Here is a 19,792-nt window from a genome sequence, read left to right as displayed (position 1 = left end):
CCTATTTGATTTCTCTTTCTTGGCTTTTAATGTGCACAAGTGCCAAATAAATTAAAAAAAGGCGGGTTAGCTTGTGATTTTATGCATACATTTTTAAACAATAGTTATACTTGTTTATTTTCTAATCTAATTATCTAATTGTTCATTCGGAGTTTATATACTTTGAAAGTAATGAAAAGATGTTAGATGCGTCGCACTCATTTTGAACACTAAATATTATTTTTTCAGTGAAGAGTTTGTAGGAACTCATAGGAAATTGATTATTTAAGGATGGTGACGACGCGAATGAAACAATAGAACTCTTTCTAGAATACATGTCAATGATACTGTGACTTGTAATATTTTTTGATTCACTAGTGCTATTTTGACTGGTAATTTCTTTGTTAAAAATATCATTAAGTGTTTTATTATTAGTTTTGATGTTCATTTTGCTATTGATTATTAACCTTTTGTTTACCTGCACATCATTGACCTTTTTAGGAAGTAAAAACTGACGAATGTACTTTTTATTTGAGAATAAGTTAACTATCTTGCCATTCTTGTTGAAGGTTGCGTTCATACCATTTGAATTATCATTAATAACTGTATTTAATGTATCTAAATTATTGCCAATATTTTTGGTATTTGAAAAACAACTAAATTTACTTTTTGAAATTTCGTTTTGAATAATATTATCAGACCTAATGAATAAATGAAACTCAAATGTTTTTTTGCTATTATAATCGTGTATTACATTTTTATGCACGTCATCTTTGATAATATCAAATATATGACTCTTGGCATCAATGAAATTAGAATTATTTATATTATTATTACTACCATCATTATTAATATTTTTATTGTTGTCTCCAGCGAATATATTCTTTATATTTATCCTCTTACTTTTTTCCTCAGAGTTTACTTTGTTTACCACTAAATATAAATTAATTCTTGTTATATTTATTATTGGTATTATCCATACTATTTTGCCAAATTTTAACAATGATATACAATCCTTTAGTATTATCAAACCGTTATACTTACTCGTTGATGTATCATCATTATTAGTTAACAAATTGTATATCAAAAATTTCTTACCCATAATATTTTCATCAATGAATTCTTCATTGTTTCTATTTATAATAATGTTATCAATATTATTTTCTATTGTTTGAAAAGGAATGTATGTTATTACTTTTGATTCTTTTAAGTTACTTAGCAATTTTAATGAACTTAACGTTATATTTGCTATGCTCTGATTTGGATTATAAGGTAATATTGGTGAATCATTATATACTATTCTTAACTTTCTTATGTGTTTTATTTCAATTTTAGTTCTCAAACTTTGGACTATTCCCGAAGATATACCATAAAATATTGAAATAAAAGCAGCAAACGCTGCTGGTATTATTCTTATTATTGATGTTACAATACCTATGAATATACCTGCAATTCCATGTTGTCTTTTCATTCCTCTTGGAATATTCCAAAAATTTATCATAATACTTAATAATATCAAAAATGAACGCAATAAACCCTTGTGTAGACCGTCTATTAAGTTTTTTGGATTATCTGCTAAATAACGGTTTACATATAATGGTGTGCCGTACCAATAACTCATTAAAGAATCTTGATCGAGCAGATAAGTTACCTCTAATAAATGTATTGCTGCACTTGTCATTCTAGCAATAAATTGCGATATAACTGCCATCCACGTTACAATTAATATTTGTAGTCCAATTAGTATTTCTTTTATTGAGAATAATACTATTTTTGACATTAACTCTGCATTATATTTCAACACCAATGACTTATTTTCCCTTATAAATCTATCTACCTCCTCGTCAATGTTACTACTATGACTGTAGTTGCAGAAATCTAGGATATCAGTATTGTTACTTCGGTGATTAATGTAATCAACGATACTATTGCTTTTTTCTGTATTGATATAATCGCTATCCTTGTTTTTTATTATCTTCTTCTCCATATTTTTGTTTATTCTTTCCTTTAATTTATTTGCTCTTTTGAACAAATCAAAGTGGTACTTGGACGCTAACAATCCCTCTTTTAACAGTATATATATATCTATTGGATTACCCAACAAATCTATAGAACCAATTATTTTACCTATATGTGAATATATTTGTTGTTTATATAAATCTCCTACCTGATTCATACATTTTTCGCTATCCATAAATATTGATTCATTAACCACGCCTTTAAACTCTATAGGTACATTTGAAAATGGCATTGTGGATAGCCATTGAAGAATATTTAATATAAGCTCAGTACCTGTTCTATTTAACGTCAAATTACTTTGAATTTGATCTTTAATTGTTTCATTCTTATTAATATTACTAGAATTCGCATCATTATTGATATTATTGTTTATTTTCTCATCATTAATTGTAAGTATAATATTATTTTTGTTTCTTTCTTGATCAATAAATAACTCATTGTTTAAATGTTGCTCAACAAAATTATTTACTATTTTATAATTGATTGCATGACTTTTATGTTGTGAACAGTAAATGTTATGGTCTTTAATTATTTTCTTAATAATGATTTCATTTTCTTTCAGTTTATTTATATTATTCATTACATTATAACAATCAATATAATTACTGCTCTGATTTGACGATACATTCCACGTGCTCTTGCTTGTTGAACATAATATTTGTATTGGATTCATTAATAATATTTGAATATAAACATATCTAGATGCTGATTTTAAATTTTCTATCAATGGTAATGTCTGAACTTCTGTCTTTGTTGTTTCCAATTCTTCTGTTGGAGACAATATACGATTTATTAATAAATCTAATATTGATACCATCTCTTTCAATGTGTCTATATCTAAATGTATACTTAACGGATATATCCAAAAATAAAAATATGGCATTTCTATTACACCATTACTCCCATACTTGTTTGATATACCATTATTATTATCTAGTATTATGCTGTATTGGACATCCAGAAACGATTCCATACATAAAATTTCTTTTATATTCTGTTCTTTTATTTTCGCTTCATTATTTATTTCAGATCCAAATTTCATATAACTTAATAATTTATTATGTATTCTTATTATTTCGGTTTTTTTCTTTGTTCCCTCACCTAAAGTTAATACACCCACAGAAAATAACGATTCCATCCCATAATAATTTTCTATATTCAATACATTATCTAATTCTTTATTGTTATCATTATCAGTTATTCCGTTTTTATTTTCAACATTAGCTCTATCGTTACCATAGTAAAAGTTTGATGTTTTTTTTATTAGCTGGGAATAGTAACCTTTCTTTTTTTCACTTTTCAGTTTTGATAACCTTAAAAATTCACTGGGAGTTGCCTTTCTAATTATTGTATTTTCAGCTGAACTTGTTATATGATTATCTAATTGAAATTCCATTATTCTAAATCTAATATGAAATTGATCTAAGTTATATAGAGATTTTTCTATGGTTATACTCATTTTTTGAAAAGACATGTATGTTATCTCCTTATTACTATTTGATAAAAATGATATCCCTAACCCATCACAATTTATTCTTAGTTCAAATGATATTTTTGTTTCCGGTCTTATTTTATCAACAAGCAAAAATATATTATGACCAGATGATATCCTTGATAAATTAGAATTACTCATTTGAGATAAATCTGTTTCAAATGAGGAAACGAAGCTGTTTTTTTGAAATGTACCATTTTCTAAGTTATTATCACTTGTTATTCTATGTATGTCTGCTTCTGAATTTTGATGTGACCTAACAAATGCGTTATTCTCGTTTTTATCAATATTCTCTCCATTATCTATCACAGGATTCTCATAAATATCATCATATTCAAGTTCGGCATCATCTTCGTCTATAATCTTTTTAAATTTGTGTTTACCCCTTTTAGTATTTTTTAATCTATTCCCAATTGTTTTTATTAGGGATTTGCTGTTTTTATTTAAATTTTCCACATTTTTGTCATTTTCATGACCGTTCTCACATTCAATTTCGACATAATGCTCATCATTAATATCATTATAATTGTTGACTTCATTTGGCATTGAACAATCTTTTCTCGTGTTAACATAATTTATATAATTGCTCCTAATTTCGTTTCTTCTTCTTTTATACAAAGTGCTATCAAAAGAAATATTAATTACTCTTGTTCCATTTTCTATAAGTATCACAAAGTAAATTATTTTTTTATGTTCAGGGATGTATAACTTTGAATGTGACAGGACTTTATTTAAATTGAAGGTAGTTTTTGCTTTGTACCATGCATTTATCTTATAATTTCCATATAGATAATTTGGTATTTTATGATAATCACTATAAGTTAGATACTCAATATTATGAACATGATCTGTCGTGTGGTATTTCCTGTTCTTAGCAGTTTTTATATTATCTATATTATTTGAATTCACACCTATAACCACTTCCAACATATGGTCTCCAAAAGGATCCACAAGTGCATAGTTTGAGTCAGAAACAGGGTTGATGTTATTCCATAATTCCGTATTTATTTGCCTTATAAAAATATTGCATGGGGTCTCATTCACAATACTAAAGTCCGGTATCTGAGATGGATAGACATTTATTTGATATGATGTTGATGAATTTATTGAATATATTGAAATTGAAGATAATATATAATTAAAGTGTAGATTACCTACTTCATTATCTTCAAAACTATTATCGATATTACTATTACCATTCCAAATTGGAATATTATCTATAGATGAAACAAGCCGAATTTGAATATCACATAACTTGTCTATTGACAATGGCAATGTTTTATATTGTATTATATCATTTAAGTTAATGTTATATTTTAATTTATATTCAGAAATTATTTTTGGATCTAAAAATGTGATTTCAACCTCAGAATTAACTTTATTTGTAGGAGGATGAAATGGTATTGATATATTTGGTGGTATGTAAACCCAATGACTCGTTTTTTTGCATTCCCTAATCCAAAATGGTAAATTATGGTAGTTAACTATTGTATATTTATTGTATAAATTAATCATAAAATTAGGTAAATTAGATGAATTATTAATTGTTGTTACGCAATAACTAAGTTTTAAGCCAATATTTTCAAAAAATAAATCCTTAAGTAAACCAATTTGATTGCCACTTAAATCATCATTCTCGTTACCATCGCCATTGTGAAGCAAGTTAGAACTTTTTTTTGAAGGAACAGTTATTGTCCCTATTACATTTGGTCTCTCTATATGGAAAAATTGTGAACGACACTTTTTTGATATTTCTGGAGTTAATGCTATTGATATATCTGTTTTGCCATTGCTTGTAGGTAATATCCTAAATTCATTTGATCCTATTCTGTATCTAGAAGATAGACTAGAATTTTGAAGTACATATATTGGAATATTTTGCCTATTATTTATCCATAAAGATGCATGAATACTTATTCTAATTTTACATGTATTGTATTTATGGCACATATAACCGTTCCATGGAGTAGGTATTGTATAATTATCTAAATTATCAATAATATCTAAGATATCAATGTTTGAATTTATTTTTAATAAATTATCCGTATAATAAGTGTAATCTTGTTTTTGTCTTGGTATGAAATCCTTAGATATATATGATGTCTTATTTTTTTCAAATGTTAAGTTAATGCATGTTGAATTAGGTAAAAATTCATTCACTAGAACTGTACTTAAACTATTAATTCTTCCTATTTGATTTTTTGGTAATAATTTATAACCATTGTAAAATTTTAATGGTACCACCATGTTTTTATCAATTTCTTTTCCAGATGAATTGTAGTATATAGGTATTTGAGACGATTTATAAAAGCCAAAGAATTTATTAAACGAAACATCTAATAAGCTTAGATTCATATTATTTGGGATTGACTCAACTAATATCCTCTCGTTGTTATTTACTTTTATATAAGACTTACCTTGATAATTTAAAGTTATTATTTGTTCTAACAGCTGGTTAAAATTACTCTCATCTTTTCTCTCCTTATTTTTTTCATCATTTGTAGAATTATCAAAATCACCACTTAGCTCAATTCCATTATTTGTGTTATTATATTCTTTTGAGTAATTAAAGCTATCACCCCTTTCATAATTACTTGCAACTACATTCAATTCCATTTCCGTTAATTTTTCAAGTGAAGTATTGGCTTTGTGTTTATCCTTGTTAAATGAAATTTGTATTGGGATTAAAAGATTATTTGTTATTATTAACGGAACTTCAAACTTAATTACATAGAGTGGAAAACTGTTTTTTGAATTATTTAGTGTATATTCGCATATTGAAGAGCAAAGAGAAACCGTATTACTTGAATTTAATTCATTATTTTCCAGTATCCTTTTTTTTAATTGAATTGTTATTGATTCAAATGTGTTCTTATTTCTTTTTGCTGTCCTTGGAGAAAGAAGGAGTTTATACGATCTTAAAGGAATTATTATTCTTGACAAATTAATTAAATCAATATAAACCCTCTTATATTGATTACCAAGAGATTTACTATAACTTAATATCTCTTTAACTAATAATTCCTGGTTTTCCGTACCATCACGCTCGATTTTAATGTTAAAATTCTTATTTAAATTATTATTTAGTGTTTCTAGCCATATATTATTTAATACTACTTTAAGTGGATAATATTTAGTCTCACGTTTTTTATTTATTATATTCAATACCGGTACACATGCCCACAAAGGCATGCATGTAAATGTATTTGGATTCAAATATAGAGTAAACATATCAATAGAAATATTTTTATTCAAATTATTAATATTAATAAATACATTAATATAATCATATAGATCACCTTTTTTTATTATTTCTGAATCCAATATATCTATGATATAATTGTGATCAATATACTTTCTGGAGCTAGTTTCATAATAAATATTATTATATTTAGGAATTGGAATAGGGGTGTCATTTATTGGTGGAATAAAATAGCTATTATTAAGGAATTGTTCAACATTTTTAAAATTTGGTAAAAATCTGAGTATATTACTCGTTTTATTTGAAATATATATTTTAGAAGAGATGGAAATTAAAAATGAATTATTGTCCATTATATCTGTTTTAATTAACAATGGTATCCTAATATTATTTTCCTCGCAAATAGTTAAATATATTGATTCCATATTAACCTTGTCCATTTTTATATTGTGAATATCAAATATTTCATCCAAAATTCTTATTCTAATAACAACCGGATAGATATTTCCATATTCATCTCTACTTAAGGATATCTTTTTATTTGGTTTGATATATCTCCAAACATAGTTCAAATTGTATGCCACTTTACTTACATTAGACAACTCAGAGTCTTGAGACGTTAAATTTTTATTATTTATTAATGATTTCTTTCTAATAAGCAGTTTATCAAAAATGTTCTCTCTATAAGATTTCAAATGACTTGACCTCTTTCCTCCGTAGGACATTGACAAATTGCTCTCTCTTGAAAATTCTTTATTTATGGTTTGCGACCTCCCTCTTATTTTGTTATTACTTATAAAGTAAGGCATTAGTATTGCAATTATTTGTCCAGTATCATTATAGAAAATAAAGTTTGAGCTGTTTGTACCTCCATCGTTTATTCGTCTGCAGTCGCCACTTATAGTTCTTAAAAAACTTCCATTACCAGTAATACTATTAGCAATACTACCAATGTTTCTTGTACCAGTGTTAAAGTTACTCTGATAATCTCTGTGGATGTTAGTACTATTTAAATGAATAAGGTGCTCATATTCTGCGGAAGCATTACGGGAAATAATTTGCTCTGGATTTAATCTATCCTCATTTTCAAGTAATATTGATTTGCGTAATTCATTGTACAAGAACAGTTGTTTATGAGTCAAATTAATTGTATTATTTAATTTTTTATAGTAAACATTGTAAACTTCACTAAAGTTATCCAGACAATTAAGCCAGTATCTAACATATTCAGGAGTTAATGTCACATTTATCCACGAAATATCTATATTACATTTTGGTATAACTTTTTCTTTAGTTATTTCTTTAATATTTACCTTCTCTCCCTTACAAACAGATACTATATTTATGTCAAAAGGCTCGATAAAATTGTCATAAAACATGAATTTATTGTTGTAAATATGTACCGATATTTTGTTAAATTCAAAAATCATCCCGAAAAATACATCTTTTGATCTCGGAAGTATTGGAAGAATTGGAATACTATTTATGGAAAAATATGGTATCATTAATTCTTTTTCTTTCATTTCATATTCATCAAATAAAAGCCAAAAATTATCATTGGTATATTTTAAGAATGGAAATGTATCAAAAAGAAAACTAACATCTGGTGACTCAGTATTAATAAATATTCCAAGTTGTGATTTTGAAACATCTATCAGAACTCCGTCCTTGTTAGAGAAGAGATTTGTTGGGATGTAGTGAATTTTAATGCCTTCAACCTTAAACTGGGATATAAATTTTTTATAGCTTGTTACTGTCGAGTAAAATATGGATGGAAATAAATAAAGTAAATAATTGAGCATTGACGAATTTTTATTATTTGTATTAACCTGGTAATTGTAGCCAACATTATATTTTGAACTATTTTCACTATTTAAATCAATATTTGAATCTAGAAAATCCAAATTTGAAGAACCGTAATATAAGTCTGTACCATTTTCTGATAAGTCAATAAATAGATTATTTTGTATCATACTATAATACGTGTCAAAAATATTAATTAGATGCAAAAGATCATTTGTATTTACCTTGATATCTAGATTTTCCAAAAATACATATAACAAACAGGCTGGGTTTACATCATAATTTACATTATCGCCTATTTTTTCAGCACAGTCCTTAGTCTCATTAAAGTCGTTAAATTGATGAGTTAAATAATCTATTTTAAGTCTTAAAGACGAAACTATATTGTAATTGTTTGTGTTTATATAGTCTATGTTAAATCCACAAAGATAAGAATTAATTATATTTTCCAATTTCATTATTATATATTTGGTTTGATTTGTCTTTGGCAAGTGGTACGATCTAAGAGTGTTTGTATGATACCAATTTTCCTTTTCGTGATAACAATCGTGTGTTTTATCTCTTATATTATCACGATTAAAGTCAAACATAGTGTTATTTCTTCTTATTTCAGTTTTATTGGAAATTGACACGGATTCTGAATCCTTTTTATTACTGGAATTACCATCTGATTCAGTTCTGTGCAAATTATCAGAGTTTAAGGTACTAAAGACTCCAAAGGACTTAATAAATTTATTTCCTAATATATTCCTATTTCGGCTATTATCCGTATTTAAATTGTTTAAGTAAGTTCCATCTTGAGAAATCGAGTTAAGTTGATCTAATATAAATCTGGGAGTAATTGATCTTCCAAATTGAATATTTCCCTTTAATATTTCAAAAGAACTCTTAAAGTGGTTATACTTTAGCTTACTAGTTGAGTTAGTCTTGTTTTCAATCTCAAATATTGATTCAACACTAAATGAGTATATTATATCAGATTCTATAATAGCCAAAAGGGATTTTAAAATATCAATTTTAAAGAATGATCCTGATTCACTGAAATTATTTCTATCGCTATTTGTTCCTGTTGCAGATGCAGATATTGGAACAGAATGTTGGGAATAGGCTGAAGCAGAAGAGGATGAGGAGTTACTATTGTTTGAGTAAGATTGTTTTTCGGTTATAATCATTTGTATTGGATCCGAAAGAGTACAAGGAAGAACTGCTGTCACATTCCTAAAATGTATACTCAGATTCAATATTGAGAGAAGTTGTATTACATCACTTTTCGATAATTCAATATTACTCCCTTTTTTGTTTTCATCTGCACGATTTTCTCCGTCAAAACAGTCAAACTGAACCTTGCTATCAGTAGAATTATTATTATAGGCTTTAATAGATGATAAAGGGGATCTTTTTGCCGAACTAATCAGATTTTTATCGACAAAAATTGATTTAATATTGTCAATATCAATTTTTTTAGTAAGATAAATAGCTATCGATTTAAAATAGAATGTTATTACCCAGTTTAAAATAATACCGTATAACTCCCAATATACTATGAATCTAGGACTACTTATTTGTATATCTATATGAGAATTTGTTAAAAGTATTCCAGTAAAATTTTTATACCTATCAATATTCTTCAAATCCGATGATTTTATTGTTATATTACAAACATTTTCAGATATAGGATACACTAATGGAACCAGAAAATACGAGTTTCTATTTAATATTCCACCTGATAAACATACATCTCCTATTGATATGTAAATCCCTGAATTGGAGTTCTTTTCGCAGTCAATAAATAAGAATTCAATTGTGTTTACCACTAATCTTACACAAGACAAATCTTTAATTGCCATTCCAATCATTTCTCTGTATTTTCTGTCAGAATTTATAGTTATCTTAACTTCAGGTACTTTCGAAATGAATTCGATACTGCTTGAAAACTTTATATTATCATACTCTCCAAATAAAATGTATTCATTGCTTTCATTTTCAGAGTTAAATGTTATACAACTATCCATATTTTCATCATACCTTATATTTTTATAACCGTGACTTTTTGAATGACATATTTCACCAATATTACTGTAACTATCGTAAATCACCCCAACTACGTTTTGATCCGTACTAAAATACGGCTCCTCCCCTGAGCTGTTACTGATCAATATCTCTGAGTAGTTAATAATATTGTACCTCGAGTAAAATTCCATAAAATAATTGATTATTTCGGTTATATTATGTAAATCCAAATCGGTAGTATCTATTTCAACACATGTATTTTCCTTCAAATTTAAGTAAAATTCCAAGCCTAAAATATACTCTCTCAAGTCTTTCTCGTTACGTTTATCTAGTGAATTGTATGCCACATGTTTAACAATACTAAAAATCAAATCCTGTGGTTTTAGTATATACCTTGAATTACATTCAAATACATTTGATTCATTATCTTTAAATAAACTTTTGTCAACATTGTTTACTTCATTATTATTATCACAATTAATTATGTATAGATCACTTTCTCTAACACTACTTAGATAACTTAATGAAATTTTTGATATAAATACTTTTATATTGTCCATGTAAAATTTTACCGTATTTTGTTTATTAAAATTACTTTTACTACCATAAACATCTTTTTTCAAATCATCCTTGCTTCCAACCTTAATCTCCATTTTACCAAGATCAATACAGTAAACACCACTAACAGTATGTGAATTTTTATCACGTTCATTATGAACTGCCTGATTTTTATAATCTTTTAATTGAGAGTTTTTTAAAATAGGAAGAAATAAACACTGTTTTGCCTTTGCATCTATATCTATATAAATGTAATTAGGAAGACTCTTTTTACATACATATGAATCCTCTTCCTCAATGTCATAAAGATCAAGATTGTTATCAGCAAAATATTCATTTACGAGTTGCTGACCTTTCTTAATTACTTTAATGATGTTTCTACTGGCTTTATTCAAATAGGTATTTCTCTGCTTAGGACTTAAATGATTAATTATTGGATCTAAAAAGTTGCCTAACACATCATAAGAACCCATTAATGATATCTCTCCAAATACTTTACCGTTTACTGAAATTCTAGGAGTTTTTCTAAATAAATTCCCATTTAAACCAATTGTGAACCAAAAGCCACCAATATGTTCACATATTTCATTATCAAAGTGATTTAATTTGCAGTTACTATTGGCATACATTCTATATGGTTTTTTATTGCAAATACTAGTTCCTGTATATATACTTGGCCTGTGAAGAATTGGGTGGAATACCAAGTATTCAAACTCATTATTTTGTTTACAATGTTCACTGTTTTGAATATTAGGCCCAATTCTGAGTAAACATTTTGAATTAAATGAATTTTGATTATCACTTTCAACAACAACAAATGAATTTTCCAAAGCCACTGTAACCTCTGATTTTTTTGATTCCATAAAGTGTTTGTATTGAACAAAGAGATCCATACAATTCAATCTTATGTTTCTTCTTCCAAGTATTGTTGATTCATTTGTGTTAATTCCCGAGAAGCTATCAACTTTTGTTATAATCTTTTTAGAATCAATTGAATAATTTAATGAAAGATTTAATATACTAAATGCCAATGAAAAAAGGCAGGTATGATAGATTATTTGGTTCTTTTTACTATCTTCCTTTTTGAGATATGAATTTATATCAAACAAATTAACATATACTGGAATTGTTTTATTAGATAATATTATTTTTGTGTTCTCTATTGTTTTATTGATTATTTCACTGTTATCAATTACCTCCTTCTCTCTGTCATCTATCTTTATTTCAGAGTGTTTCATACTGGCTTCTTCACTTATGTTAAACGAATCAAAGTAATGTTCATTTTGTCCAATTACTATTCTTGATAATACAAACTGAAAAAGATTATCTTTTATTTTATCATCCTCACTAATGTTAATTATGTTCTTTCTCTGGTTCTTCTCGAAGCTATTCACCAAATCGATATCCTTAGAGACCGAACCAATACCAAATTCCATTAAATTGAAGTTGTCATTTATATTTTCATTAACAACACTACTGTTCGTTTTGTGTGCGCTTAAATTGTTCAATTCATGAATTGATTTAGAATCTAATTTAATTATATCTTTATATTTTAACGTGTAATAGATGGAGTAATTTAAGCACTTAAACACATCATTTCTAAGTTTAATTAGTGAATAAACATTATATTTATTTTCAATATCACAAATTACATGGCAGCTTCTATCTTTATTTCCGATTAAAAAATCAAGCCAAGAAAGTCTGTACTCTCTTTTTGTATTTTCGTCAGGATAACTATGGTAATCTACAGGACAAGATCCGGCCTCAAAGTCACCAAATAAAAATATAGAATAATCTGCAAATTCTAATAAAATTCTAATTTGCTCGTACTCTATATTTAAATTTAAACTATCAATTACCAAGTATGAGGATATAAGTGGAATTATTTCATTATCCTTGTCCTGATTAAGTACATAAAAACGATCATTTAATGCAGATGCAAATAAATTATCATCATAATTTAAAATTTGTGGGCTCAATCTAAGTCTAAGTTCAAGCTTGTGTGGATGTATGATATAATTATGAATAGACGACTCCTTTAAAGATATGTCATTTAAAAGTGATATCTTTTCTGCATCTGGTTTATCAATTATTATATTACTCCACGCAGAACTTGAGTCATCGTTTGAAAAATCCACTTTTAAAGTATCAACATAAATCGAAAAATTGATAACCTTGAATGATTTTAAATATATTTCATTATCTGCTAATATATTCCCATTTACCAATCTGTTCTTTTTGTATTCATGTATTTCCTTATTTTCCTTTAAAAATATATATTTATCTATTACTTCCTTAATTAAACCAAATCTATTTGGGTAAGGATGTATTAAACTGTGATCGTAGTAGTTTCCAATGTAATTGTTTTGATACTTGCTACAACTATCTTCACTACTATCATTTTTGCCACTGGAATCACTTATATCACGCGTATTAATTTCCTGTCTATTATTGACATTTAATTCACTATTGTCATTTTTATCACCAATTGATTTATCACTCTCATTATTCTTTATGTGATTTATATTGCTCCAAACCCATTTCAAAGGTGTGTTATATTTTAATTTAGACCAAAAGTTAATTTTTCTTTTTGACTTATCCCTCATGTCGTAAATGGACTTTGATTTATTTATGATCTCGTCCAAAATATATTCAAACTCCTTTTTATTGACATCTTCTCCCAGGCTTTTACCATAAATTAAATAGTCAAAGTTGTTATTGACAATCGATTTTATATTGTTAATATCGAGTTCAGTTGCTTCTTTATTACTTCCTGAAGATGAATCTTTAATATTTTTATTTAGATAGTTAAACAATATTCCATTCTTATTTGTATTTGTTTCATTTTCACACGCATTTACACTATTAATATTGTTGTGGCGATAGTTTTGAATTGATTCATATGAATCACTGTTATCATTATCTAGTGGAATCCAGTACTCATTGCAATTTTGACTTAATATATTCTCTATACTTAATCCTATTACAAAGGTATTCATGTATTTCCTAACGACGTTTTCTATTCTAAAATGTATATTTTTTATTTCTATTTGTATTTTTGATATAAAAAAATTTCCCAATTGCTTCATAAAATTAGATGCTATTGAACTTTTTAAAAACATCATAAACTCATCTTGTTTTAACAAATTTGTTTTAATATTTGTCCAATTCTTTTCAAACATTTCAACATCCCATTTTTTCATATCTATCATATTGAATATTAAATAAACATCATTTACTCTTATTTTTACGAATTCTTGAGTAAATATTTTTCTCCAAACTATATCTATATTCACTTTTCCTACCAATCCATGACTTAAACATATTGGAAATGATATATTTTCAAATAATTCACGTTTTATATTTAAATTCCTTATCTCAAAATTACCACTAAACAAGGACGCCGATAATTGTTCTTTCTCAAAATCTGTAAATACACTATTCATTACATTTTTTATCGTAGAGTATAGAACTCTTTCTGTAATATTACTGCAGTAGTTAAACATTTTTTTTTTGCTATCAATACCTAACAAAAACAATGTCAACAAAATCAGATATTATTAGTTTAATTAAAGATAAAATGTCATAATCCTTAGTCTTCTTTCTTTTCAAATACCTGAATAATCAATTTTCGCCATTATTCAACTTAGACCTTTATACGTCAATCACCAAAAAAATTTACATGTAAATCTACTATTTATTCTATATATATTCTACTTTCAGATAAATATATTTTAAAATTCAAGAGGAAAAATGAGTCCGTGTAGTACATACACTTTTTTCTAATAGCTCTCAATTTATGAATCCTAACTTGCTTTTCTGTATTGCCTAATATATTACAAAGCACAATACAAAAAAAACTATCCAGATCTTTCACGAGCCATCACTTTATATGCTATGTAACAAACTTTTACCTTTTTAACATGTAGCCTTTATACTACGCTTTTAATCCTACTCTAATTTTCTTTCCGTTATACTCTTCACCCCTCCTACAAATCCATGAAGTATTTAATCATATAAATCGTTGGCGCCATTTGTATTTACATGCGGATTATGGTTAACTAGATGTAATGTAAAATTTGTATTATTGGAACAATTTTTAAAATGTGTGTTGTTTATTTTGTTTAATTTAGTTTATTTCTAATTTTACGTCGTATTGAATTTGGAAATCAACTACTTAATTTTTTCCTCTATATCTAACATTACCTTTTTTCCTCATTATTCAACTAGGTAAAACATAAATAGTTACTAGTTAGACAAAATAAATTAGTAGACCTGTAAACAAAATTTAATTATTTTATTTAAACAAGAATTTAATTGGCCAAACTAGTATCTATTTTCAAAATTAAAATAACAGTAGTAAAATGGCAAAGCCACTAAAAACCGATAACAAATAATTACAACTAAAAAACAACCAATATATACACTTAATATTTCGGTAAATATTTGTTCAAATTCAATATTTAAATTAGATTGGGTCATGAGATCCATAATTAAAAGTAGTAGATTAATAAAAAGCAAATAAACGGAAATGGCGCTTAAATTGGCATTTCTTTTTTTTGTGTGAAAACACAAAATATAAGAATGAGGTATATTTGGAATATATATTAGCTATTAATGAAAATTAGGTTAAAGTTATACATATTCAGGGTATTTATTACCTTTAGTTTTTTATTATTTAAGAGCTACGTTAAAAATGCGACTTTTAAGCCTTCTAGTTATTTTGTAACTCAAACGGTAATTAATACCTATTCAAATTTTTGTTGGGAATACTCTGGAAATGCAATGTATTTTCCAGTTATGGTATCATCAAATACAGGATGGGGTTCAACTTTAGTGGTACAGTTTGATTTATCTGAGTACAAAAATAAGATTAAATATGGAATGTCATCAAATTCAGTTATTAACGTAAATACCTATTGTGACACAACACACTGTGGTTGTAAGGAGAATAAACTTAACCTAACACTTATGGTTGCTTGCTCTGATCTATGCTCAAGAGCATCATATTTAATAAAGGATCCAAAGACCATTGTTGAAATATCTTCAATTGCAACAGTAACGTCAGATCATTTGGAAACTGCACCATCTTCATTAAAAATTAATTTAGATGGCATTTTTCAGTACAAACTTATGGAATCATTTTTAAATTCATGTGACTTAAGGTATTTTACGATTGGAATAACAAATACAGGTAAATGCACATCATGGATCGACATAACTTCCTGGGTAATAGAAGGTTTGTAGTTTCATTATTAAAGGACTAAACTAATTCTATTTTTAATTAAAAACAAAGAACAAATAAATAATATGTGTTTTATACTCTAATTCAATAATTATAAACGAGGATAAGTGAAATAAACACATGGCGTCTAAACAAAGATATGTATATCAAAATTGATAAAAAAAAATGTTATTGAATTGAATTTCTAATACATTCAACTAAAATATTGATTCTTATATCATCTATAGATTCAACATTGAAGTCAAAACTTCGACCATCAGATATACATTCAGCAAACATGCAGGTGAATATACCGCAATCCGATCCATTTTGTTGTTGAGGAACAGGATATTTAAAAATGGTATAATGCTTGAGGCTTCCAGTAAATTCTTTTTTTTTCTTGTCAAGATGTTCATCATGTATATATCTAGTCATATTGTTGTAAAACATTTCGGACATTTTTGAACACCCAACATGATTTTGGTATTTTCCACCTAAAGAATCAAGGTACATAATATAATCTTCATCAAAATTAACCACTCCTAAAGTCCAGTGAACATTGTTTGTATTGATCGGAATAATTACTAGGTCATAATTAAAAATATCAATTTTCTTTCTGGTTGTCCATCTTGATACATTACTATAGCAATATCCAGAACTACCATTTTGATTTGCAGTAAGTCTCGAATAAAAAAAAGTATTCCAGAACCATATTTTAGGCTTACTTCCACAACTATTTGCTCTGTCATTTCTTTCTTGCAACAAAGAAAAATAAAAATTAATAACCTCATCATTTAACCATCTTTGTGGTTTTAAGCATTTGATGTTTTCTATGCTAAGCTCTAAATTAGCTCTTTTATTAGTTGTTATTACATAATCCGTATTTTTATATTCGTATAAATATTTCATGGCTAAATTAGTTTCTTCTAAGGAGAATTTTATTGGGTACTTATAAATAGTAGCGTGCACTTCTTTACTATCTTGTCCCTCACTTAGATCTTTGTCATCATAGTCGTCAAACCCATATACTATTTTCTTAAACTCTCTTCTTTTACTCTCTAATTTTTCTTCGTAAACAGCAAGTCTATTTAACTGTTTGTCTAAAATGTCAAGTTTGTTGTTATTTGAAATAGACAACTTTTTCACGTAATCTATTGAATTTCTTAACAATTCATTCTTGTTGACATTTTCGCAATGCATAATATTACACCTATTTTTAATTTCATTAATACAGGTATTTCTTCTATTTATATTTAAAATTCCACTTGGAAAAAAATTACTTGAATTATAATAACTGTAGTCAAATTCTAAGCCTTCTCTTGTAGGTAATCTAACATTCCTCAAGTAGTCACTGTTACCCGTATATAATTGTCGATATCCTGTGTTTATGTTCATATATTGTGATAAAATCCTGTCATTATTCATTATTTTTAGTGGCAAACTGCCACTAAACTTTTTTTTCTTCATATTTTATGTACAATTACATCAAACTTTAAAACATTTATTTTAACGAATTTGGCTATGTATAAATATTTTATATTCTCCCTATAAAAATTAATTTGACTCTTTTTGAAATTTGTATACAAACATTAAATATTTGCATTACACTACTAAAAACGTATTCATTTGTTTCAAGAGTTATAATTACAATATCTGTGATTAAATAACAAATAAATCTAATTAATCATGTTTGTTAATTCAACTACTTTATTTCATTAATCACCTCTATTAAATTCACAATTAACTCAATTACTGCCCTATTTCAATATACTTGCTTATAAGAACAGTTTGAAAGTCAAATTAACATATAATTATCGTAGCCTGACTCTTTCTCTCTTAATGAATATTTTATTTCTTTTTATGCATATATTCAAGACTTTAAATTGGCAGGGCAAACTAAAGGGCGCTAACATTTTTTCCCATTGTATATAGTTTCATTTTCTATAAAAATAAGCTAAATTAGTTGGACATTCAAATTGTTCATTTCATTAGAGAATAACTAGAGTAAAAACACGTTTGTTAATATTTAATAGTGTGTGAATAATCTGCTCCTTTAGTTAAAATCAATAATTATAATTTGTAATTCACACGGTATCCACACTTTTAGCGATTTTCTTTTGGTATGCCACCGTATATTTTAGCATTTATTCCCAACAAAAAACAAATTAAATGATCCTCCCTTTGACAAATAACACTAATTTTGTTATTTATTGAATACTAAGTCCTATTGGTATTTTTTTTCTATTTTCCATATAGTAAACAATTAAAAAGAATACAATAAATGAAAACATAAAAGGTAAGAAACAGTGAATATGAATATAACTCAGAATGAATATTCTTATAACACTTATTTTGTGTTACTATCGGCTTGTAAATACACGTAGAATAAAGCTACTGCTTTGATTTTTCGTTCATTCTTAGTTTATACAAGGAATCATACACACATAATAGTTACTTTTCTTGGCGCCAAACAACAACAAATTAGACAGCAAGTATTAAAATCTATACGTCTAAAAAAAATATCTACATGTATTAAGGATATAAAATGGACAAATAACCCTCATAAATAGGTATAAGCGTGCATAGAAATAACAGGATACGTGTTAATAGCACCGTTTTAATTATTAATTATATTACAAAATAATTAATAATCATTATTATAAATTCAGCATTATAATATATTTTACTATTGAAATAAAGTTTTTTTATTCCAACGTTAACTGTAATAAAAATGTCTTCAGGTGTTAAGATTCATCAAGACTGTGTAGATGCTTTTCAGAAACAGAAAATTAGAAAGCTACACAGATACTTACTTTATAAGATGGATTCATCCTATGAAAATATAATACTGTTTAAAGCATCTGGACCAGAAGAAACATACGAAGATTTCTTAGCTGCTATTCCAGAGTACGAATGTTTCTATGCAACAATTGATTTGCCAGACCCCCATGGTCAAAATCCAAAGTTAATCTTCTTAATGTACACCCCAGAAAATGCTAAAGTCAAGGACCGCATGGTATTCGCCTCTTCTAAGGATGGATTTGTCAAGAAGCTAGAGGGTGTACATGGGAAGTTATTGCAGGCATCTGAAAGGTCTGATTTGGATTACAAAACAGTCACTGAACAATACTTTTAATTGATTACTGATATTATTGTTTGTTCCAATAACTTCCACTCGGTGCTTTATTTATTATTTGCCGGAGTAGTAATAATTTGGTACGAAAAATATATTAGAGTTCATATTGAAGGTTGTAGTAGAATATTAAGTCATTCATTTACTTATCTACATTACTAGTCTAAACAGTCCTGAATAATGATGCTAGTGATAATGCTCCAGATTCCCTAACGTTAATTTTTGTTTATTTCTCTATTATGCAAATAGCAACAATACAAGGACTACGTCACTTGTGTATTTTACTCGTATACGTACTGATCGCTTTTTGTACGAGTACCTTCCAGTTTTTTCCTTTAAGGGAGTCATAGATAACTACACTGTCTACAAGTC

At 26.9% G+C, this 19,792-nt stretch overlaps 4 protein-coding genes across 4 annotated transcripts; 2 read left to right on the top strand and 2 right to left on the bottom strand.

Moving 5' to 3' along the window:
- Positions 1 to 142: 142 nt before the first annotated feature.
- FG379_001483 (uncharacterized protein) lies at positions 143 to 14,569 on the bottom strand (the record flags this gene model as incomplete). The annotated part of the gene is made up of 1 exon (XM_067327086.1): positions 143 to 14,569. The coding sequence occupies one exon, from the start codon at positions 14,567 to 14,569 to the stop codon at positions 143 to 145; it is 14,427 nt and encodes a 4,808-aa protein (XP_067182562.1).
- Positions 14,570 to 15,680: 1,111 nt separating this feature from the next.
- On the top strand, positions 15,681 to 16,310 carry FG379_001482 (uncharacterized protein; the record flags this gene model as incomplete). Its single annotated transcript, XM_067327085.1, has 1 exon — positions 15,681 to 16,310. One exon carries the CDS (start codon positions 15,681 to 15,683, stop codon positions 16,308 to 16,310), a length of 630 nt encoding a protein of 209 aa, XP_067182561.1.
- A 166-nt stretch (positions 16,311 to 16,476) lies between these two features.
- FG379_001481 (ULP1 like chllamydin domain containing protease) lies at positions 16,477 to 17,754 on the bottom strand (the record flags this gene model as incomplete). Its single annotated transcript, XM_067327084.1, has 1 exon — positions 16,477 to 17,754. The coding sequence occupies one exon, from the start codon at positions 17,752 to 17,754 to the stop codon at positions 16,477 to 16,479; it is 1,278 nt and encodes a 425-aa protein (XP_067182560.1).
- A 1,264-nt stretch (positions 17,755 to 19,018) lies between these two features.
- FG379_001480 (actin depolymerizing factor-related) lies at positions 19,019 to 19,423 on the top strand (the record flags this gene model as incomplete). The annotated part of the gene is made up of 1 exon (XM_067327083.1): positions 19,019 to 19,423. The coding sequence occupies one exon, from the start codon at positions 19,019 to 19,021 to the stop codon at positions 19,421 to 19,423; it is 405 nt and encodes a 134-aa protein (XP_067182559.1).
- Positions 19,424 to 19,792: the final 369 nt, after the last annotated feature.

Source organism: Cryptosporidium bovis (assembly GCF_009768925.1).
Source record: "Cryptosporidium bovis isolate 45015 chromosome Unknown contig_22, whole genome shotgun sequence".
NCBI classification, from domain to species: Eukaryota; Apicomplexa; class Conoidasida; order Eucoccidiorida; family Cryptosporidiidae; genus Cryptosporidium; species Cryptosporidium bovis.
This window is presented reverse-complemented; position numbering and strand designations above follow the sequence as displayed.